Consider the following 15,180-nt stretch of genomic DNA (forward strand, 5'->3'; position numbering starts at 1 on the left):
CACGTCACACACACTTGGACGTCCGGCTGGAGGAGGCCTGTGCCACAGCCGCCGCCCCTCAGCGCCTGGGCCCAACCGGCCGGCAGCCCCAGAGGACGGGCCGGCTCAGCACCGGGGTCTGCCGCCGGTGCCCCTTCTGCTTCAGTGAAAAGCAGGAGTGAGACCGAGGCACGTGCCACGTGCTGGCCCCAAACACAGTCGCTCACAGGAAACACACGGACAGAGCTCCCTCTCCTCCCACTGCCCGGCGCCAGGCCCGCCACTAGGCCGCCCCAGGCTGCAGCCGTCCCTCGCGTCCGCCCCGCGCCCTGGCCTCACCAGAAGGTCTGCTTGGCCGTCTGGATGATGTTGGCCGACACCTCCACGTCGATGTAGTCGTAGTGCAGCGCGCCGGGGTCGGTGGAGGACCCCGTCTCGGCCAGCAGGACTCCGATCCACCGGCCCATGTCTTCCGAGGACGCTGCCTGCCGGGGGGGGTGGGGGTGGGGGGGGGGCGTGCCACTCCGTCAGTGAAGAGCTGCTGCGGGCTCCGGGGAGAGCACAGAGCCACGGCAGAGCCCACGGCAAAGCCCACGCAGACGGCACGCGTGGGACCCGAAGCCAATGCCAGTGAGCCGCAGAGCGCGGGGAGGGCTGCCGAGCCCGGGGCTTGCTCTGCATTCAGCTGAGCCTGGAAGCATAGGGACGAGACCCAGGACGGGGAGACGTGGTCCCACAGTGCCTGCGCTGTTGGGGGAGGGCACTGGGGTGCGGGGCGTGGAGCTCTGTCAGTGAAGCTCCGCCAGGTGAAGCTGTTGACGAAGCTTTACTAGCGTGACAGTGAAATCTGGTGGGAAAGCAGCACCGCCTGCGCGGCCCAGCACCCAGGACGGCGGCCGGCGTGAGCCCTGCGGGCCGCGGGCTCCCCTCCACAGCCGGCCGCATGGCATTCCCTTCCCTTCAGTGGAGGCATCAGCATGTGCCCCTCCTGTGGCTGTGCTGGCGGAGGTGCCCCTGTGGCTCAGGCATCGGCTGCCGTAGGTGCCGTTTTCAGGACGTTTACTAGTGAACGCTCCCTACTCTGACTCTGATCTTCTCGACGGGCAACCTGCACTACATCTCACAGTGCCCCCACCACGGGGCGTGGCGGCCGAGGCTGCTAAAGGCCTTTCCTCCTCAGCGGCTCCAGAAAGGCAGCCACGGGGTCGGCTGTGCACGGAGCCAGGGCTCCTGGAAACCCGGTCTCGGTGCCCACACACGCGGCTCGCTGGCCATGGCATCGGCACACTCACCGCCTGGAGCCGCCACGGGCCCCGCAGGATGAGGGAGGACAGCGCCCTCTGGGGGCCGTCCCTGCGAGGCCGCTCTGCTGGAAACACTGAAGCAAGGCGCTGAGGGGCCGACCAGGAGATGCCTGGGCCCAAGCTCACTGCAGGGCCAGCAGAAGCGGGGCGCTGGCCCAGGACCCTCAGAGGGGCTGCCCGAGGACAGCGGACGGACAGGGCAGAGGGAGAGAGAGAAAGGGGGGACACAGGGCGCTGTCCCTCAGCGGCGGGGCCCGGACCGGGCGCGGCTCCGGGAAGGAAGGCCTCCTACCTCCAGCACGGCCACCTCCTGGCCGTTGCGGAGCAGCCGGAAGGTCAGCGGGTGCCTGGAGTCCAGCCCCGGGATCACCTCGCAGCCGCGGAGGGGGATGGACACGAGGTGGGTCTTCAGGTCGGTCCTGTCCTTGTGCAGGATGAGCTTGTTGTCCCTGACCCTGCACCAGCGCTCCCGCCAGCGGTTGTTGGAGAGCACGTTCAGGTGGCCTGCGGGGACAGGGCGGCTCAGCGCGGCCGGGAGGCACCGGCGCAGGCCACGGCCTGGCTCTGCCTCCCGGGGGCTCCGGGGGCTCGGGGCTCTGCCTCCCGGGGGACCAGGGCGGCACGCGCGCCGGGGGCTCGGGGGGCTCGGGGCTCTGCGGCCCGGGGGACCAGGGCAGCACGTGCGCCGGGGGCTCGGGGCTCTGCCTCCCGGGGGACCAGGGCGGCACGCTCACCGGGGGCTCCGGGGGCTTGGGGCTCTGCCTCCCGGGGGACCAGGGCGGCACGCGCGCCGGGGGCTCGGGGGGCTCGGGGCTCTGCGGCCCGGGGGACCAGGGCAGCACGTGCGCCGGGGGCTCGGGGCTCTGCCTCCCGGGGGACCAGGGCGGCACGCTCACCGGGGGCTCCGGGGGCTCGGGGCTCTGCCTCCCGGGGGACCAGGGCGGCACACGCACCGGGGGCTCCGGGGGCTTGGGGCTCTGCGGCCCGGGGGACTCAGGGCGGGACGCGCTCCGGGGGCTCTGGGGGCTCGGGGCTCTGCGGCCGGGGGGCTGTCTCACCGCAGGTGGGCACGTCCTCCTCGGCGGAGGAGGTCTGCTCGTCGGTCGATGGCTTTTTCTTCCCCAGGCCGATGATCTTGGTGATTTTCTTCCCGGTGACTTTAGACACAGTGCCCTTGCCCTCTGGTTTGGAACTTTTTTTCCTCTTGACTGGCAAGAATAACAACGAAAAGCATGTTGTGTTATAGACTCGACATTGGAGAGACAGGAGGACACAGTGTGAGTCACGGCCAGTTTACTCTCCCTCCCATCTCACTCATGGAGCGCCGGCAGGCCGGCCTTCGGGGACCTGGCTCACACCGTCGGAGTGGGACTCAGCAAGTTACCAACGAGCCACGCCGGGCACCCCCCACGTGTGCCGGACTCGCCGGGCGGCCAAGCTTCCCCCGGACTGGCGCCAAGACCAGGTCCCTGTACTCGATCGCGGCGGCACCAGCAGGTCAGCCACGGATCACGGGAACGCGGTGCATCAGCGCGCCACGGGGGTATCATTCGCCTTGAGCGCAGGGGCTTCAGTCACCCCGTGGCTCGGGCGCAGGGGCTGGACCACTGCACGTGACCGAGGGGTAACACGGCGAGGCCGAAGGGACCCTGATGGAGCCCTCAGCACAGAGTCCAGAGCGAGCCGCAGAGCGGAAGGGAGGAGAGAAGGCCAAGTGCAGGTTAACCACTGACTTCCTGCAGGAACCACTCAGTGAGCGTCTGCAATACACAACGCATGGCGACAGGCACCAAGTGTCTGAACCGACGTCGGCATTTCTCAGTATGGAAGGCGGCTCTGCTGTGAGAGGCCCGGCAGTGCTGGGTGGGTACACTCGCCCCCACAGGGACCTGGGAGGAGAAGCTGGGCGTCGGCTGCACCCGGGCATCCGGGCAGGAGCCTGAGTGTACGCTGGTCTCCTCTCAGGCAAACCTCAGAGACGGGTTCCTGCTGTGGCTACACATGTGGTCTTGGAGGACAGAGAAGGCAGAGGACTACCATCACTAACCACTGAGCGTCTGAGAAAGTCACGGCAGAGCAGAGGCCGTGCCTCCGCCGTGCGCTGTCCTGTCACTGCAGTGCGGAGACCTGGCTCAGACCAGGCTGGGTGCTGTGTGGTTGCTGGGACGGCGCTGGCCTCCAGCCGCGGGGCAGATGCTCACGGAGCCGGTCCCAGTGCAGGCAGAGTCCGCGGGCTTCAGGGAAAGATCCCTGCCCCACGGCCCCTCCCAGCCCGCCCCCGCGCTGGGAGGAAATCACATATCAGAAAGGGCTTGTCCTCAGCAGCTGGAGGAGCTCTCAGAAGTCAGTCAGAGAACAAACAACTCACTACACAGGGCAGGGGATGTGAACAGACTTCACCACAGAGGATGCTGGACGGCCAACAAGCCATTAGACTTGGTCAGCTGTGGTCACGGGCAGGTGCACGGTGAGGCCAGCTGCACAGCTGTCCAAACAGCCAAACGCCAAGACCACCACGCTGGCGAGCGGGCACGTGGCCCAGCACCCTGCTCCCGGAGATTAACCGGGAGAGGAAGACGCGTCCACAGCAGCTTCGCTCCCGGGCGCCGAGCTGCTGCCAGCGGCCAGCCCTCCCTGTGGGTGCGGGCGGGCCGGCCGTGCTGCACCCGTGCTGCCCTCCTGCTCGGGCCCTGAGCACCTGCACGCGGGGCTCCTCAAGTCTGAGGCTGAGCCAGGAAGCCATCCCCAAAGGCTCCGCGGTGGACTCCACGCACACGCATAGGACATGCCGGGGAGGACAGAACACGGACCTGCAGCTGCCGGGAGCGGGGGTGGGGACAGGAGCACAGGAACACCGGGGCCAAAACTGTCCCATGTCTCCACTGTGCGGACGGTGGCCACCGCTCAGTGTTGTCCAAACACAAAGCCCTGTATGCCAACGAGGGCGCCGCTCACTGCGCTGACGCGCACGCCACGGCGGGCCTCAGCCTGTCCCCAGCAGCCAGGGGGACACAGACATCCCTCCCAGGGGACTGACGGCGGAATGTGGTCTGAGCACAGGACTGTCGCTCAGCCTCAGAGGAAGGGCTGGGATTCTGGTCTCTGCTCCGGGCAGACCCACCTTGCTCTTTCCCGTTGCACATGGTGACTCCGTTCTCCGGGACGCCCTCCCCGTCCGAGCTCGGCCTCTCCGAGGACAGCTTCTGTGAGGAAGACCAGGGCGGCGTCACTCTGACCATGGTCACGGTGACCAAGTGACGTCACGGGTCGATGGAAAGTTCTCAAAGCGGAAGGATGTGGGCCAAACGCCCAGCCGCCCAGGACAGCGAGGGCTCGGTAGACGCTGTGCCCGTTATCTGGAGCTTGAAAGACACCAAAGGAGCGAAGAAAAAAGCCGAGGTAACCAGCACACGCCACAGTGCCTGACACTCCCTCACTCACCCTCTCACTGCGATAAAAAACATCAGGGCCACAGAAAACCCCCCTCGCCAAGCCACACCGCTTCCGCAAACACTGCGTCGCCCATATAATTTCCTCCCGTGAATAACGGGCCAGCATCGAGTCTGTTTGTGACAAGTATGCTCAGAGGATGCGCAGTCAGGCTGCCGTCAGACCCTCACGGGCACGGGGACACCTGCCCGGCGGTCCGGCACCTGCAGCCGGGCAGCCAGGACCGTCACCTGGTGTGTGAAGCACGAGGGGGAGGCGGGAGATGGTGATGGGAGGAGACTGAACTCTGGGTGGTGAGCACACAATCTGATATACAATTGTTCACCTGGAGCCTACATAACTGTATTAACCAATGTCACCCCAATAAATTCAATAAAAATGCTTTTTGAAAAGCAGCAGCATTGCTGAGAGCTGGAATCCATCATTCCAACCGGAGAAGCTGTGCAGTCACAGTGGAGGGCACAAGCTCCACCCCTCCCAGATGCCCTGCACGGTCCCCCATGCCACAAGGACTGCCCCCATGCCACAGGGACTGCCGCCCCCGGCGGATGCTGGGACACGGGCACGCACACGCCACCTCAGGAGGGGGCCGGGCTGCTGGCCGAGGATGGCAGGCGGTGTCTGCACCGTGTCGCGGTGCGGGCCAGCGCGGGAAGGAGCCAGCGGCATCCGTGGGAACCTGGTGCGTGCCGACCTCCAGTGACAGATGATGAGCGCGGTGCTCCCAGCTCTCGGGCGGGAAGTGCTCCTGAGAACCAGGTCAGCAGGTCTAGGCGGGCACAGCACAGCCTCAGAAACCGCGCTAAGTGCAGGGTGCCACCGGCCCCGTGGGAGTGGGCGGGAGAGAAACCCTGATGCCCAGCTGCTGGGAAGTGAAACCGGACCAGCCTTTCAGAATAGCTATTTGCTTAGCAACATGAGACAAATCTTAAAACACACTCCTCCCCGTTGGTCTGGGGACCTACTTTCTAGGGGTCTCTTTTCAGACAACAAAGAAGCAGCAAAGACTTATGAGAGATGCCAGGTGATTTTACATGCCAAAAAGTAAGGAGCTATATTTGAAAGGGAGAGGAGTAACATGATAGTAGAGTCATGTGATCTCATATTATTCAGCTGCTAAAAGTGCAAAAACGGTTGTTGCTTGTTATTAGTTTTCAAAAGCCTGGAAAATTGGTAATAATATAAAGGTAAGAAGAAAAAAGGGGCAGCATACTATTTTTATACATCAACACATGTGTCAAACACAAGGCCCGCGGGCCAAATCCAGCCCGCCAGGCCTTGCAATGTGGCCCGCACCGCGCTGTCATCACTGCACTCCGCTGTCAGTTTATGACATTGTCAGTTTATGACTGTTCAGTAAACCATTTGGCCCGCGATTTAGGCTGGATTTTAGATTTTGGCCCCTTCTCTGATTGAGTTCGACACCCCTACATCAGAATATCTAAACCGTAATAGAAACCCACGAGCAGGAAAAAGTGGTTAAAATGCTGGAGGAGCTGCGTCCTCCATGTGGTGGGTTCCTGGTGATCCCATTCCGGCCATTTGTGTTTCTCTGAACTTCTTGAACTTTCCATAGCAAGCAGGTATTCATTCGTGATAAGAACAGGAAAGAGAGAATGAAAGAGGGGCCTGCAGTGTCAGGATGAGGGCTGTGACAGGGTTAATTTTCTGTGTCAACTTGGAGGATGATTTTGGATGAGACTAATTTTTTGTTGTTATTGTTAATCCTCATTCCAGAGTATTTTTTCCCATTAATTTTAAAGCGAGTGGAAGGAAAGGAGGATGAGGAAGAGAAATAGAGAACCTTGATATGAGACAGACACATCAATTGGTTGCCCTCTGGATGCATCCCGGGGTCTCCAGGGAGAGGAATGTGATCAGACCAAGCGGGGTGTGTGGATGACAGCGACAGCTTCACGTTTGACAAGAGGGCTGGCCCTGCCCCTCTGCGGGGCGGTCACTGGCGCTTCTACAAGGAACATGGGCACAGCAGCGGGCACAGGGAACGCAGCCTGGCCTGCGAGGATACAGCGTGGGGAGGGCGCTCGGGCAGTGCGGGCTGTATCCCGGGACACACAGACCTGAGCTCAGATTCCACGCTGCCAGGGGATAGCCTGGACCTTGAGCAAGGCCCTGACACCTCTGCCCACTTCGCACCTACAGGTGGGAATGAGACTGCCGACCACGCGGCCGTAAACGGCCAGCTAACGCCGTCCGTGGGCGCTGGAATGCACAAAGCGGGCGGTTCCCAGCTGGCCGTGCAGGATGCTCAGGGACAGAAAGAGCCTCTGAGGGGCCCACTCCCCCGAAGAAGCATGCGCCTTACCTTCTCCAGCTCTGCCTTGTGCACTGGGGAGCCTGGCGGCGGGGGACACTCGGCGTCCGCGGGCCCGCTGCCGCCGCTGTACACCTCGCGGATCACCTGCAACGAGCGGGGCGCTGGTGAGGGCCCCGAAGACAGCGCGCTCACGGGGAGCCCGAGAGGAGAGAGCACCGGCGTGGAGGGAGCCCGCAGGTCCCAGCCTGGGCTTCCCTTCCGGCCGCCGGGCCACCGTCTGTTCCTTCAGTCGCCCACTCACGGCTGTCTCCCCACCCTGGCGCTGCCCTAGGCCCTGGGCCACAAGGGAACAGGTATGGAGGGCTCTGCTCTCACGGGGCTTCCGTCCCAGGAAGCGTGAGGTGCCGTCGTGAACACGGAGCGTCACCAGGAAACACAGGCAACGGGACAGCGAAGAACAGCGTGGCCTTCAGCCGCAGGCGTGGCTGACTAAGACCAAGAGGCCAGAGAGGCCTTGCTGGGGGAAACTGAGCTGCATCCCCCATCCCCTCCGCCCCCCCGCCCCCCATGGTTGCCACGGTCCCCTCTGACCCGCCTCAGCAGCCCCGGGGTGGGCGGGTGGGCGGGGGGGGCTCTGACAGCTGGGGGTGAGCAGTAAATGAGACAAGTCCTGGGTCAGCGGCTCACATTCCTCCTACAGAAGAGTGACCAGGCGGGTCCTTCAAAATGTCTCCCTTCTTTTGGGAACTAAGCTGCCATTTGAGTTCCACCCAAGCGCCTCCGGACAGAACAGCCACGCCCAGGTCCGAGAGCCCAGCGCGGCTCTGCAGCTTGACCTCAGCAGCGCCCGCTCCCGGCCCGCTCCCCGGCCCTTGCTGCTGGGACCGCAGCCAGGGGCGCACAGGCCGGGACGCGCGGCCAGCCATGTTGCTGCTCAGCTGTTCTAGGAGAAAAAGAAGGAAGAAGAAGAAAAACTACAAGAAAGAAGGAATGTCCACATCTGAGACCAGAGCAGGAAGAAGGGAGAGCAGCGGCCGGCGAGCCTGCGTGTCTGTCCCTGGAAGCTGGGAGGGACGGACGGCCGGAGCGGCTGCCCCGCGTCTCCCGGGAAACGGGCGCTCCGCTTCTCTCTCTCTCTCCTCTCTCTCTCCTCTCTCTCGCTGACTTCACAACTCTTCCCGGCAGGTCTGGTTTCCTCACCTCCCCAGGGTGCCCCCCAAGTCTTCAGTTCAGAGCAAAGTTTCATTTGATCTGAAAACAAGCTTTTGTCTTTCCTCCAGGGAGCGCTGTTCAACCTTTCCATCTCAGGCACGTGAGCGGATTCTGAGATTCTGCAGACCCGAAGGCAGGCTGTTTGCTGCCCCCTGACAAGAATTAGGTACAATTTTGGTTCGTTCAGGCGGGACAGCCATTGCCGTGCTGGCTGCTGCCGTGTCCTTACGACCATCTCCGGAAAGGCGGCTGCTCTGGGGAAAGAGGAGAACATGGGGCCTCCTGGGCACTGGGCACAGACGGGGGACCAAGCCCAGGTCTGCCGCTTCCTCCGAGGGGGCTGAGCAATCTCCCCTCAGGCCTCCCCCCCCCAGGAGGAGCACAGACCAATACTGCAGGGCCACCGGCGGGACCTGAGCTCCCCGTCAGCCTTAAATGCTGACCGTGCACAGTGAGACAAATCCGCGTGAGGGCAGCTGTGCTGCGGGAAAACCGCAGAGACCTGGGAGAGAGCCGCCACGCACGCAGCAAGCAACCGCCTCCCCGCCTGTGCCAGGGCGAGCCCACCCAGCCCGGCCACACGGCCCCGCGTGCCCTGCCGCCTCCTGTGCGGGCCTGTGGGCGGGCATGACCCGGAGGACTGGGCCCTTTCTCTCAGCGAAGCAGGACCCGTCCTTCCAGACTCCTCAGTCTCACGTGACCAGGAAGCCCGCCCTGCCCTCCCACGGGGGAACCCGGTCTGGCTGCTCTCCATGCGCCACACCAGCCACGCGTCCCCGTCAGCCGCGGGCCCCAGTCTGCCCTGCTGTACGCGGTGCTCATGCCACAGAGGGCTGCGCCTCCGCAGGCCGGTCTCCGCGCCTAGCAGGACGGCAGCTGAAGAAAGTGACTGAGGAAAAGGGGGGGCGAGGAGGCAGACTGCACCCGGAACTCCCACGGAAACAGGAAGGAGCGAGAACAGAAGCAGAGAGGCCTGCCGTCCGGTGACAGGCCACCCAGCCCTCTGCTTTTTCAAAAGGGGGAGGGCCCGCAGCACAAATACAGCCCCCACCCCCGCCTCCCCCCGCTGTCCTGTCACTACAGTGTCACCCTCGCCCCAGGTCACCTCTGTCCCCTGGCTCTGCCTGCTTCCCACCAGGAGGCTCCGGGAACCAAGGAATCCAAGGCCACCAGATGAGGACACTCAGCCATTGAGTCCCTTTCCCGATTCAGCACACATCGGTGACCTCTCACATCGGTGACCTCTCACATCGGTGACCTCCACACCAGGCCTCCCTCCCTCCCTGTCGGGGCTCAGCTCCTGGAGCAGTGAGTCAGGGCACCGGAGCCCAGACAGCCTGGGCCACAGCGGGTATTCAGACATCCGGGGTCAGATGACTCACCCTTCCCCAGACTAAGCCACAGCCATGCCCGGGCACAGGGAGGGCACCAGGAGCACCGCACACCTCCTGTTCCACGGGTCAGCGCTCCCCCTGCCCTAGGGCGGCCTGCGGGAGTACAGCAGGTGTTCCGTGACACTGTCTCTCTGCTCTGAACCCACTCGTGGCCACAGCGCCCGCAGAGCCCATGAAGAAATTGTACAGGGTGAGCACCCAGTCCGTGAACAGCTACACGTGAGGTGCTGGTGCTGCTGGTCCCATCGCACAGAGCCATGTCCTGGGAGAATCCAATATGTACCTAAAGAACTGAGTCCAAGTTCAGAATCACAAGCCCTTCCAGAACCAGACGGTGTTATGTTCTGGGCGTTCTGTTTGCTTTCAGCGTGAGCCCTCCTCCCTGAAACACAGCCTCCGCACATTCTTCAGGAAACCTGACCGCCCGCCCGCTGCTGGGAGTGCTGCTCTGCTCTTGTTCTGACCGGCCCGCCCTGGAAAGGGCTCATGTTTTTGGCATCTGCACACACACACACACACACACACACACACACTCACACATGCATGCACACTCACACATCCACATGCACGTGTGCACACACTCACGTGCACATGCACTCACACACACGTGTGTACACATCCACACATGTGTGCGAGCGCACACACATGCGAATACACGCACGCACGCACTCAGTGAGTTCTGACAAGAGCTGCCGTGGTGGAAGTCACAGACCAGACGGAGAGAAACACATGGCAGACCTGGCAGCATGCCGAGCCCGCCCTGGCTGTATCCTCATGCTCCACACTGACCGGTGTGCGCCTCACTCAGACACCGGTGGTTACGTTCAGGCCCCATGTCAAGGCCTGGGAGCCTCGGCAGTAAGTGGATGGCAATGCGGTCACCCAGCCACGTGGGTAAGGAAGGGCCACCGCCTGCATGTAAGAGCTCACACTGCATAAAGCCGTGAGGAGGAGACGCGGGTAGAAACCTTCAGGACTTTGGGTTCAACAGCAGTCTCTCAGCTTTGACAGAAAAAGCAATACAGCGGAATGGAATGCTGACACGCGTGACAACATGGATGACCCCTGGGAACAGCGCTAAGTGAACAAAGCCCGTCGAGGGACAGAGTGCGCGTACACGGAGTGGGGACCGGCAGGTCAGGGTGAGGACAGAGGCGGGGTGGCCCGGGGCAGGCGGGCAGGGACTGCTGCAGTGAGTGTGGATTTGCTCCTTGGGGTGATGAAATGTTCTGAAACTGGATTAATGGCCATGGTTGCACAACTGTGACTGTCCTAAAAACAATGAGTCACACTGTAACAGGCACACTGTATGATGTACCTCAATGAAGCTGATGTACAAAATCATTGAAATGATGTTTTTCCCCCAAATACAGTGACGAGCATGAGCACCAGGTGACGGCACAAGCACACGGGCAGGCGGACAAGAGCTCGCACCGCACACCAGGAGCCGCCCACACCCTCCGCCAGCCCAGCCGCCGCCAGGCCTGCTGCGTGCTGCTGAGGAGATACACGGCTCAGCAAATATTCCTGAAAGAAACAACGGGAAGCTCTGGAACTAAAAACCACCACAGCCGAAATGAGGAGCACACTGAACGGGGGCGGATTTGACAGCAGAGCAGGCACAGCTGGAGAGAAACAGTGAGCTGGAAAGTGACAGGAAGAAGGTGACCAGACTAAGAGTTTTGCTAAAAAGGGGACAGTAAATATAAGAAGACGGAGAAGGCAGTGCAAAGGCCTCACAGATATTTAAGTGCTGTCAGGAGGAGGGGAGGAAATGGGGCAAAGCTATATTTGAAGAGAAATGGCTGAAATATTTCCTGACCCTTAGAGTGATGACAATCCAGATCTCAGACGCCTGAGGAACCCCAAGCAGAATAAACACAAAAGAACCTGCATCCCGGACACAATTCAGTGAAACCGGAACACCCAAGGGAGATGGAGCTAGAAGCGGCCTGCCGCTGGGGCCAGCATGTCCCTGAGGAGACGCGTGACAGTGATTGACCGGAGTCATCAGAACACCCCACGACCAAGGACCGAACTGTGCAGGCCAGCCATGTCCAAGCTGCCTGAGGAAGCAGACTGAAATAAGGCCCATCTCAGAGCAGCTGCCGAGGACCGGCTCAGAAGCTCATGTTTTTGGCATCTGTACACACATGCATGCACACACACGCGCACATACTCATACACACATGCACACACACACACGTGCACACACTCATACACACATGCACACACACTCACACACACGTGCACCCTCAACTTGCCTTCAGCCACTGCTCGGCCTGCTCCTGGCTCTGCACGGCGAGGACCAGGGGGTCGGTGCCCTGCGGGGTGATCTTCAGCTCGTGCTGCTTCTTCTTGCCGTCCTTGGGGATGTAGGCGACGCTGCAGCCGGGCAGGGGCAGCTCCATCTGCGGCTGCTGGTCCTTGGAGCTCTTGTAGCACTGGGGACAGGAGGCCTCGTCAGGGCCCGCGGGCAGGCAGGGCTGACAGCACGTGGCAGAGTGAAAAGGGGGTGGGGCGCAGTGGCTGGAAGTCGCGCCGAATCGGGGTGCTAGCGACTGGGAAATGGACTGCAGGCTCCCCTGCCACCCGCTCCGCCCCCACGCGCGTCCCTGTGCACGTGAAAATGCACCCTCCCATACACTCGGCAAAGTCTCCGCCATCACTGACATGGCCCGCGGCGGCCGAAGGGCCCTGTGCTGGCGGCTGGTCTAACGCGCTTCCGCAGGAGGCTCCGTGAACAGTTGGTAGGTTTGTTGACACGCACGGCCCTGCACTCTGTTCCACAGCCTGCCCTCGGCACCCCCCGCCTCCTCTCCACCCTCTCTCCGGAGGGCAGATGGGTGACCTCAGTAAGAGTACACACATCAACACAGCACACACACCAGCGTCCGCACAGCGCGGCCGCTGGTGGAGAGAGGACCCGGCATCTGGGTCCCCCCTGTGGCCACGGCGCTGGCTCTGGCGTTGGCCACGTTTCCTGAGCCCGTTTCCTCGTGGGTAAAGGAGGGACCGGTGCTTCCTTGAGTTTATGAAATGGCTAGAATGACACCTGCTCCCAAGTAGCAAGGTGCACCTCCCGCACCTCCCCTCACAGGCGCCTGTTCCGCAGTGAGTTAACCTGGAACAGGGCCCTGGTTAAGTAACCCGTAACTGGTTATGCACCTTGCCAACGTCAGGTGACTGAACACTCGGCCAACCCGGGACTCCAGCCCCAACCCGGGCGAGTCCTACACTTGCCTCTAAGCCAGTGGTCGGCAAACTCATTAGTCAACAGAGCTAAATACCAACAGCACAGCAAGTGAAATTTCGTTTGAGAGCCTAATTTTTTAAACTTAAACTTCTTCTAATGCCACTTCTTCAAAATAGACTCCCCCAGGCCCAAAACCGACTTCTGCGCATGGGCCAGGAAGTTTCAATCTCACTGTACGTGTGCGCCTGCACGTGGGATTTTGTGGAAGAGCCACGCTCAGAGGCCAAAGAGCTGCATGTGGCTCGCGAGCCGCGGTTTGCCGACCACTGCTCTAAGCCATCTGCTGAGGAGGAATGGGTACAGGGAGGCCTATTTTCAGAAGTTATCCTCTGCAGTTCCAAAACCATGCTTCTTGAACGACACGTGGATGGAATATACCCGCTTTTTAAAATGTCTCAAATGATGCTGCCTGTCTAAAAAGGAAGAACCGCCCTAGCCGGTGTGGCTCAGCGGACTGAAGGGTCCCAGGTTCAATTCCAGTCAAGGGCACATACCCAGGTTGTAGGGTCGATTCCCAGTAGGGGGCGTGCCGGAGGCAGCTGATCAATGATTCTCTCTCATCACTGATGCTCGTATCTTTCTCTCCCTCTCCCTACCTTTCTGGAATCAACAGAAATATATTTTTTTAAAAAGCTAAATAAACAAACAAATAAAAGGGAAGAACAAAACACACACCTAGGCCAGTGCACCTCGGACTGCTATAAAGGTCACGTGGCCGGTGGAAAGGGAACTGAGCACAGGGCAGAAAGGAACGCTGCAGCTCGTGTTTTCTCTCAGCCCCCTGCCTCGCCTCGGCTGTGTCCGCGGGGAGCGCTGAGCTGGCCTCGGAGGCCGCTGCGGGCCCCGGAAGCTGCGGAGGCAGAGCAGCAGGGCCTCTACTCGGGGGCCCAAGAGCAGGCCGCGGGGCGGAGGCAGAGGCAGAGGCAGGGCCGGCGGGGAAGAGGCTGCAATGCGTGCACTGGAAGGCGGCGTGGGGCCGGGGCTCGGAGCCATCAGGCCCCCCCGAGGCTGGGCCTTCACAGCGCCCCCTCGCAGTGGAGGCAGAGCCGCTGGGAAGGGAACATGACTGGGGACAAGCCCTCTGCCAGCTACTGCGGCGTGGGAGCAGGGCCATGAGGCCTGGGGGCTCTGGGCAGAGGGAGCAGACTCCATCAGGAAGGGCATAGACACTGGGCTCCGAACAGGAAGCCGGCCTCCTGTTCGGCCTCAGTTTCCATGCTGCTCAGACGTGGAAAGCGTTTGCTTTGCTGTCACTGCTAATCTTTTCTCTGTCAACAGGGTCATCGGGGCAGCTGGACCTCAGGCCGTTTGTGAACCCAAAAAACCCTTTATCTGAGAGACTCACAGCAACTCTGAGCGGGGGTGTATCTCCCCCCCGCCCCCAGCTGTGAAGATGGGACTATGGAACTGAGGGCAGGAGATGGAGAACGAAGGGAAAGGGGGAGGCGTGCGGGCAGCCTGCAGCAGGGGTGAGGCGAGGCGGCACTCACACAGCTACCCTGAGCAGCAGGCTCCGCGCGGGCTCCCATCGGCAGCGTGTTTGAAGGCACTGGTGTAATATACCCACATCTTGCACCACCATGTCAGATTGTTAATAAGCATCATATTAATCTCCCTCACCTTTTTTTCATTCTTTACTTTAAAATTCTCCCGTCATTTTTGGCATGTTCTAAATTTGGGAGTTTTTAGGCCACACACGTGGAAAAAACATGCTCTCGCTGTGTTTTAGAAATAATTGAATAAAACTACTAACTAAAAAGTGTTCCACGTCCTAAGAATCCAGTGAAACGCGATCCCCATGACTCACAGGTGAATCTCTAAGAGCTAGCTGCCCACTGCAGAGTGACACACAGAAACAGCATGTTCTCTTTCAACGACGGAGTTTTGAGTGGGTTTCTCTCTCACGGTTCATTTGAAGGAAGAACAAAAAGCTAAAACACGCTCTGCACATCCTAGTTCTAGGAACACAGGTGCCCAAGGCTGGGGGCAGGTGGGAGCGGGGAGAGAAGGCGAGGGGCCGCCATGACCGTGCTGGCTCCCGAGCAGCTCCTGCCGAGCACCGCCCAGCAGAGCGTCTGTGTGTCCAGCCCTGCCTCTCCATCACGTACCCTCGCTTCCTTCTCGGCCTCTCCTAAAAGGAATGACGGGGGGGGTGGGAGGGAGACAGAGAAAGAAATAGAGAAAGAGAGAAAGAGAGAGAAAGAGAGAAAAAGAGAGAAAGAGGAAGGAAGGAAGGAAGGAAGGAAGGAAGGAAGGAAGGAAGGGAGGAAGGGAGGAAAGAAGGAAGCCGGCCCTTAGCTTTCCAAA

The 15,180-nt window shown here is 61.2% G+C and overlaps 1 protein-coding gene across 3 annotated transcripts in view; it reads right to left on the minus strand.

Moving 5' to 3' along the window:
• AFAP1 (actin filament associated protein 1) overlaps positions 1-15,180 on the minus strand; it is a 59,350-nt gene that overhangs the window by 11,419 nt on the left and 32,751 nt on the right. For all 3 annotated transcript variants that reach the window (XM_084860802.1, XM_084860801.1, XM_084860800.1), the window contains exons 6-11: positions 11,882-12,061; positions 7,060-7,155; positions 4,405-4,486; positions 2,342-2,491; positions 1,576-1,787; positions 319-464 (exon numbers count right to left, since the gene is read on the minus strand). In XM_084860802.1, coding sequence (XP_084716928.1) covers positions 319-464; positions 1,576-1,787; positions 2,342-2,491; positions 4,405-4,486; positions 7,060-7,155; positions 11,882-12,061 — 866 coding nt within the window. The remainder of the gene's footprint in view (positions 1-318; positions 465-1,575; positions 1,788-2,341; positions 2,492-4,404; positions 4,487-7,059; positions 7,156-11,881; positions 12,062-15,180) is intronic.

This window comes from Pipistrellus hanaki, assembly GCF_964339955.1.
Source record: "Pipistrellus hanaki genome assembly, chromosome: 1".
Taxonomy (NCBI): domain Eukaryota; kingdom Metazoa; phylum Chordata; class Mammalia; order Chiroptera; family Vespertilionidae; genus Pipistrellus; species Pipistrellus hanaki.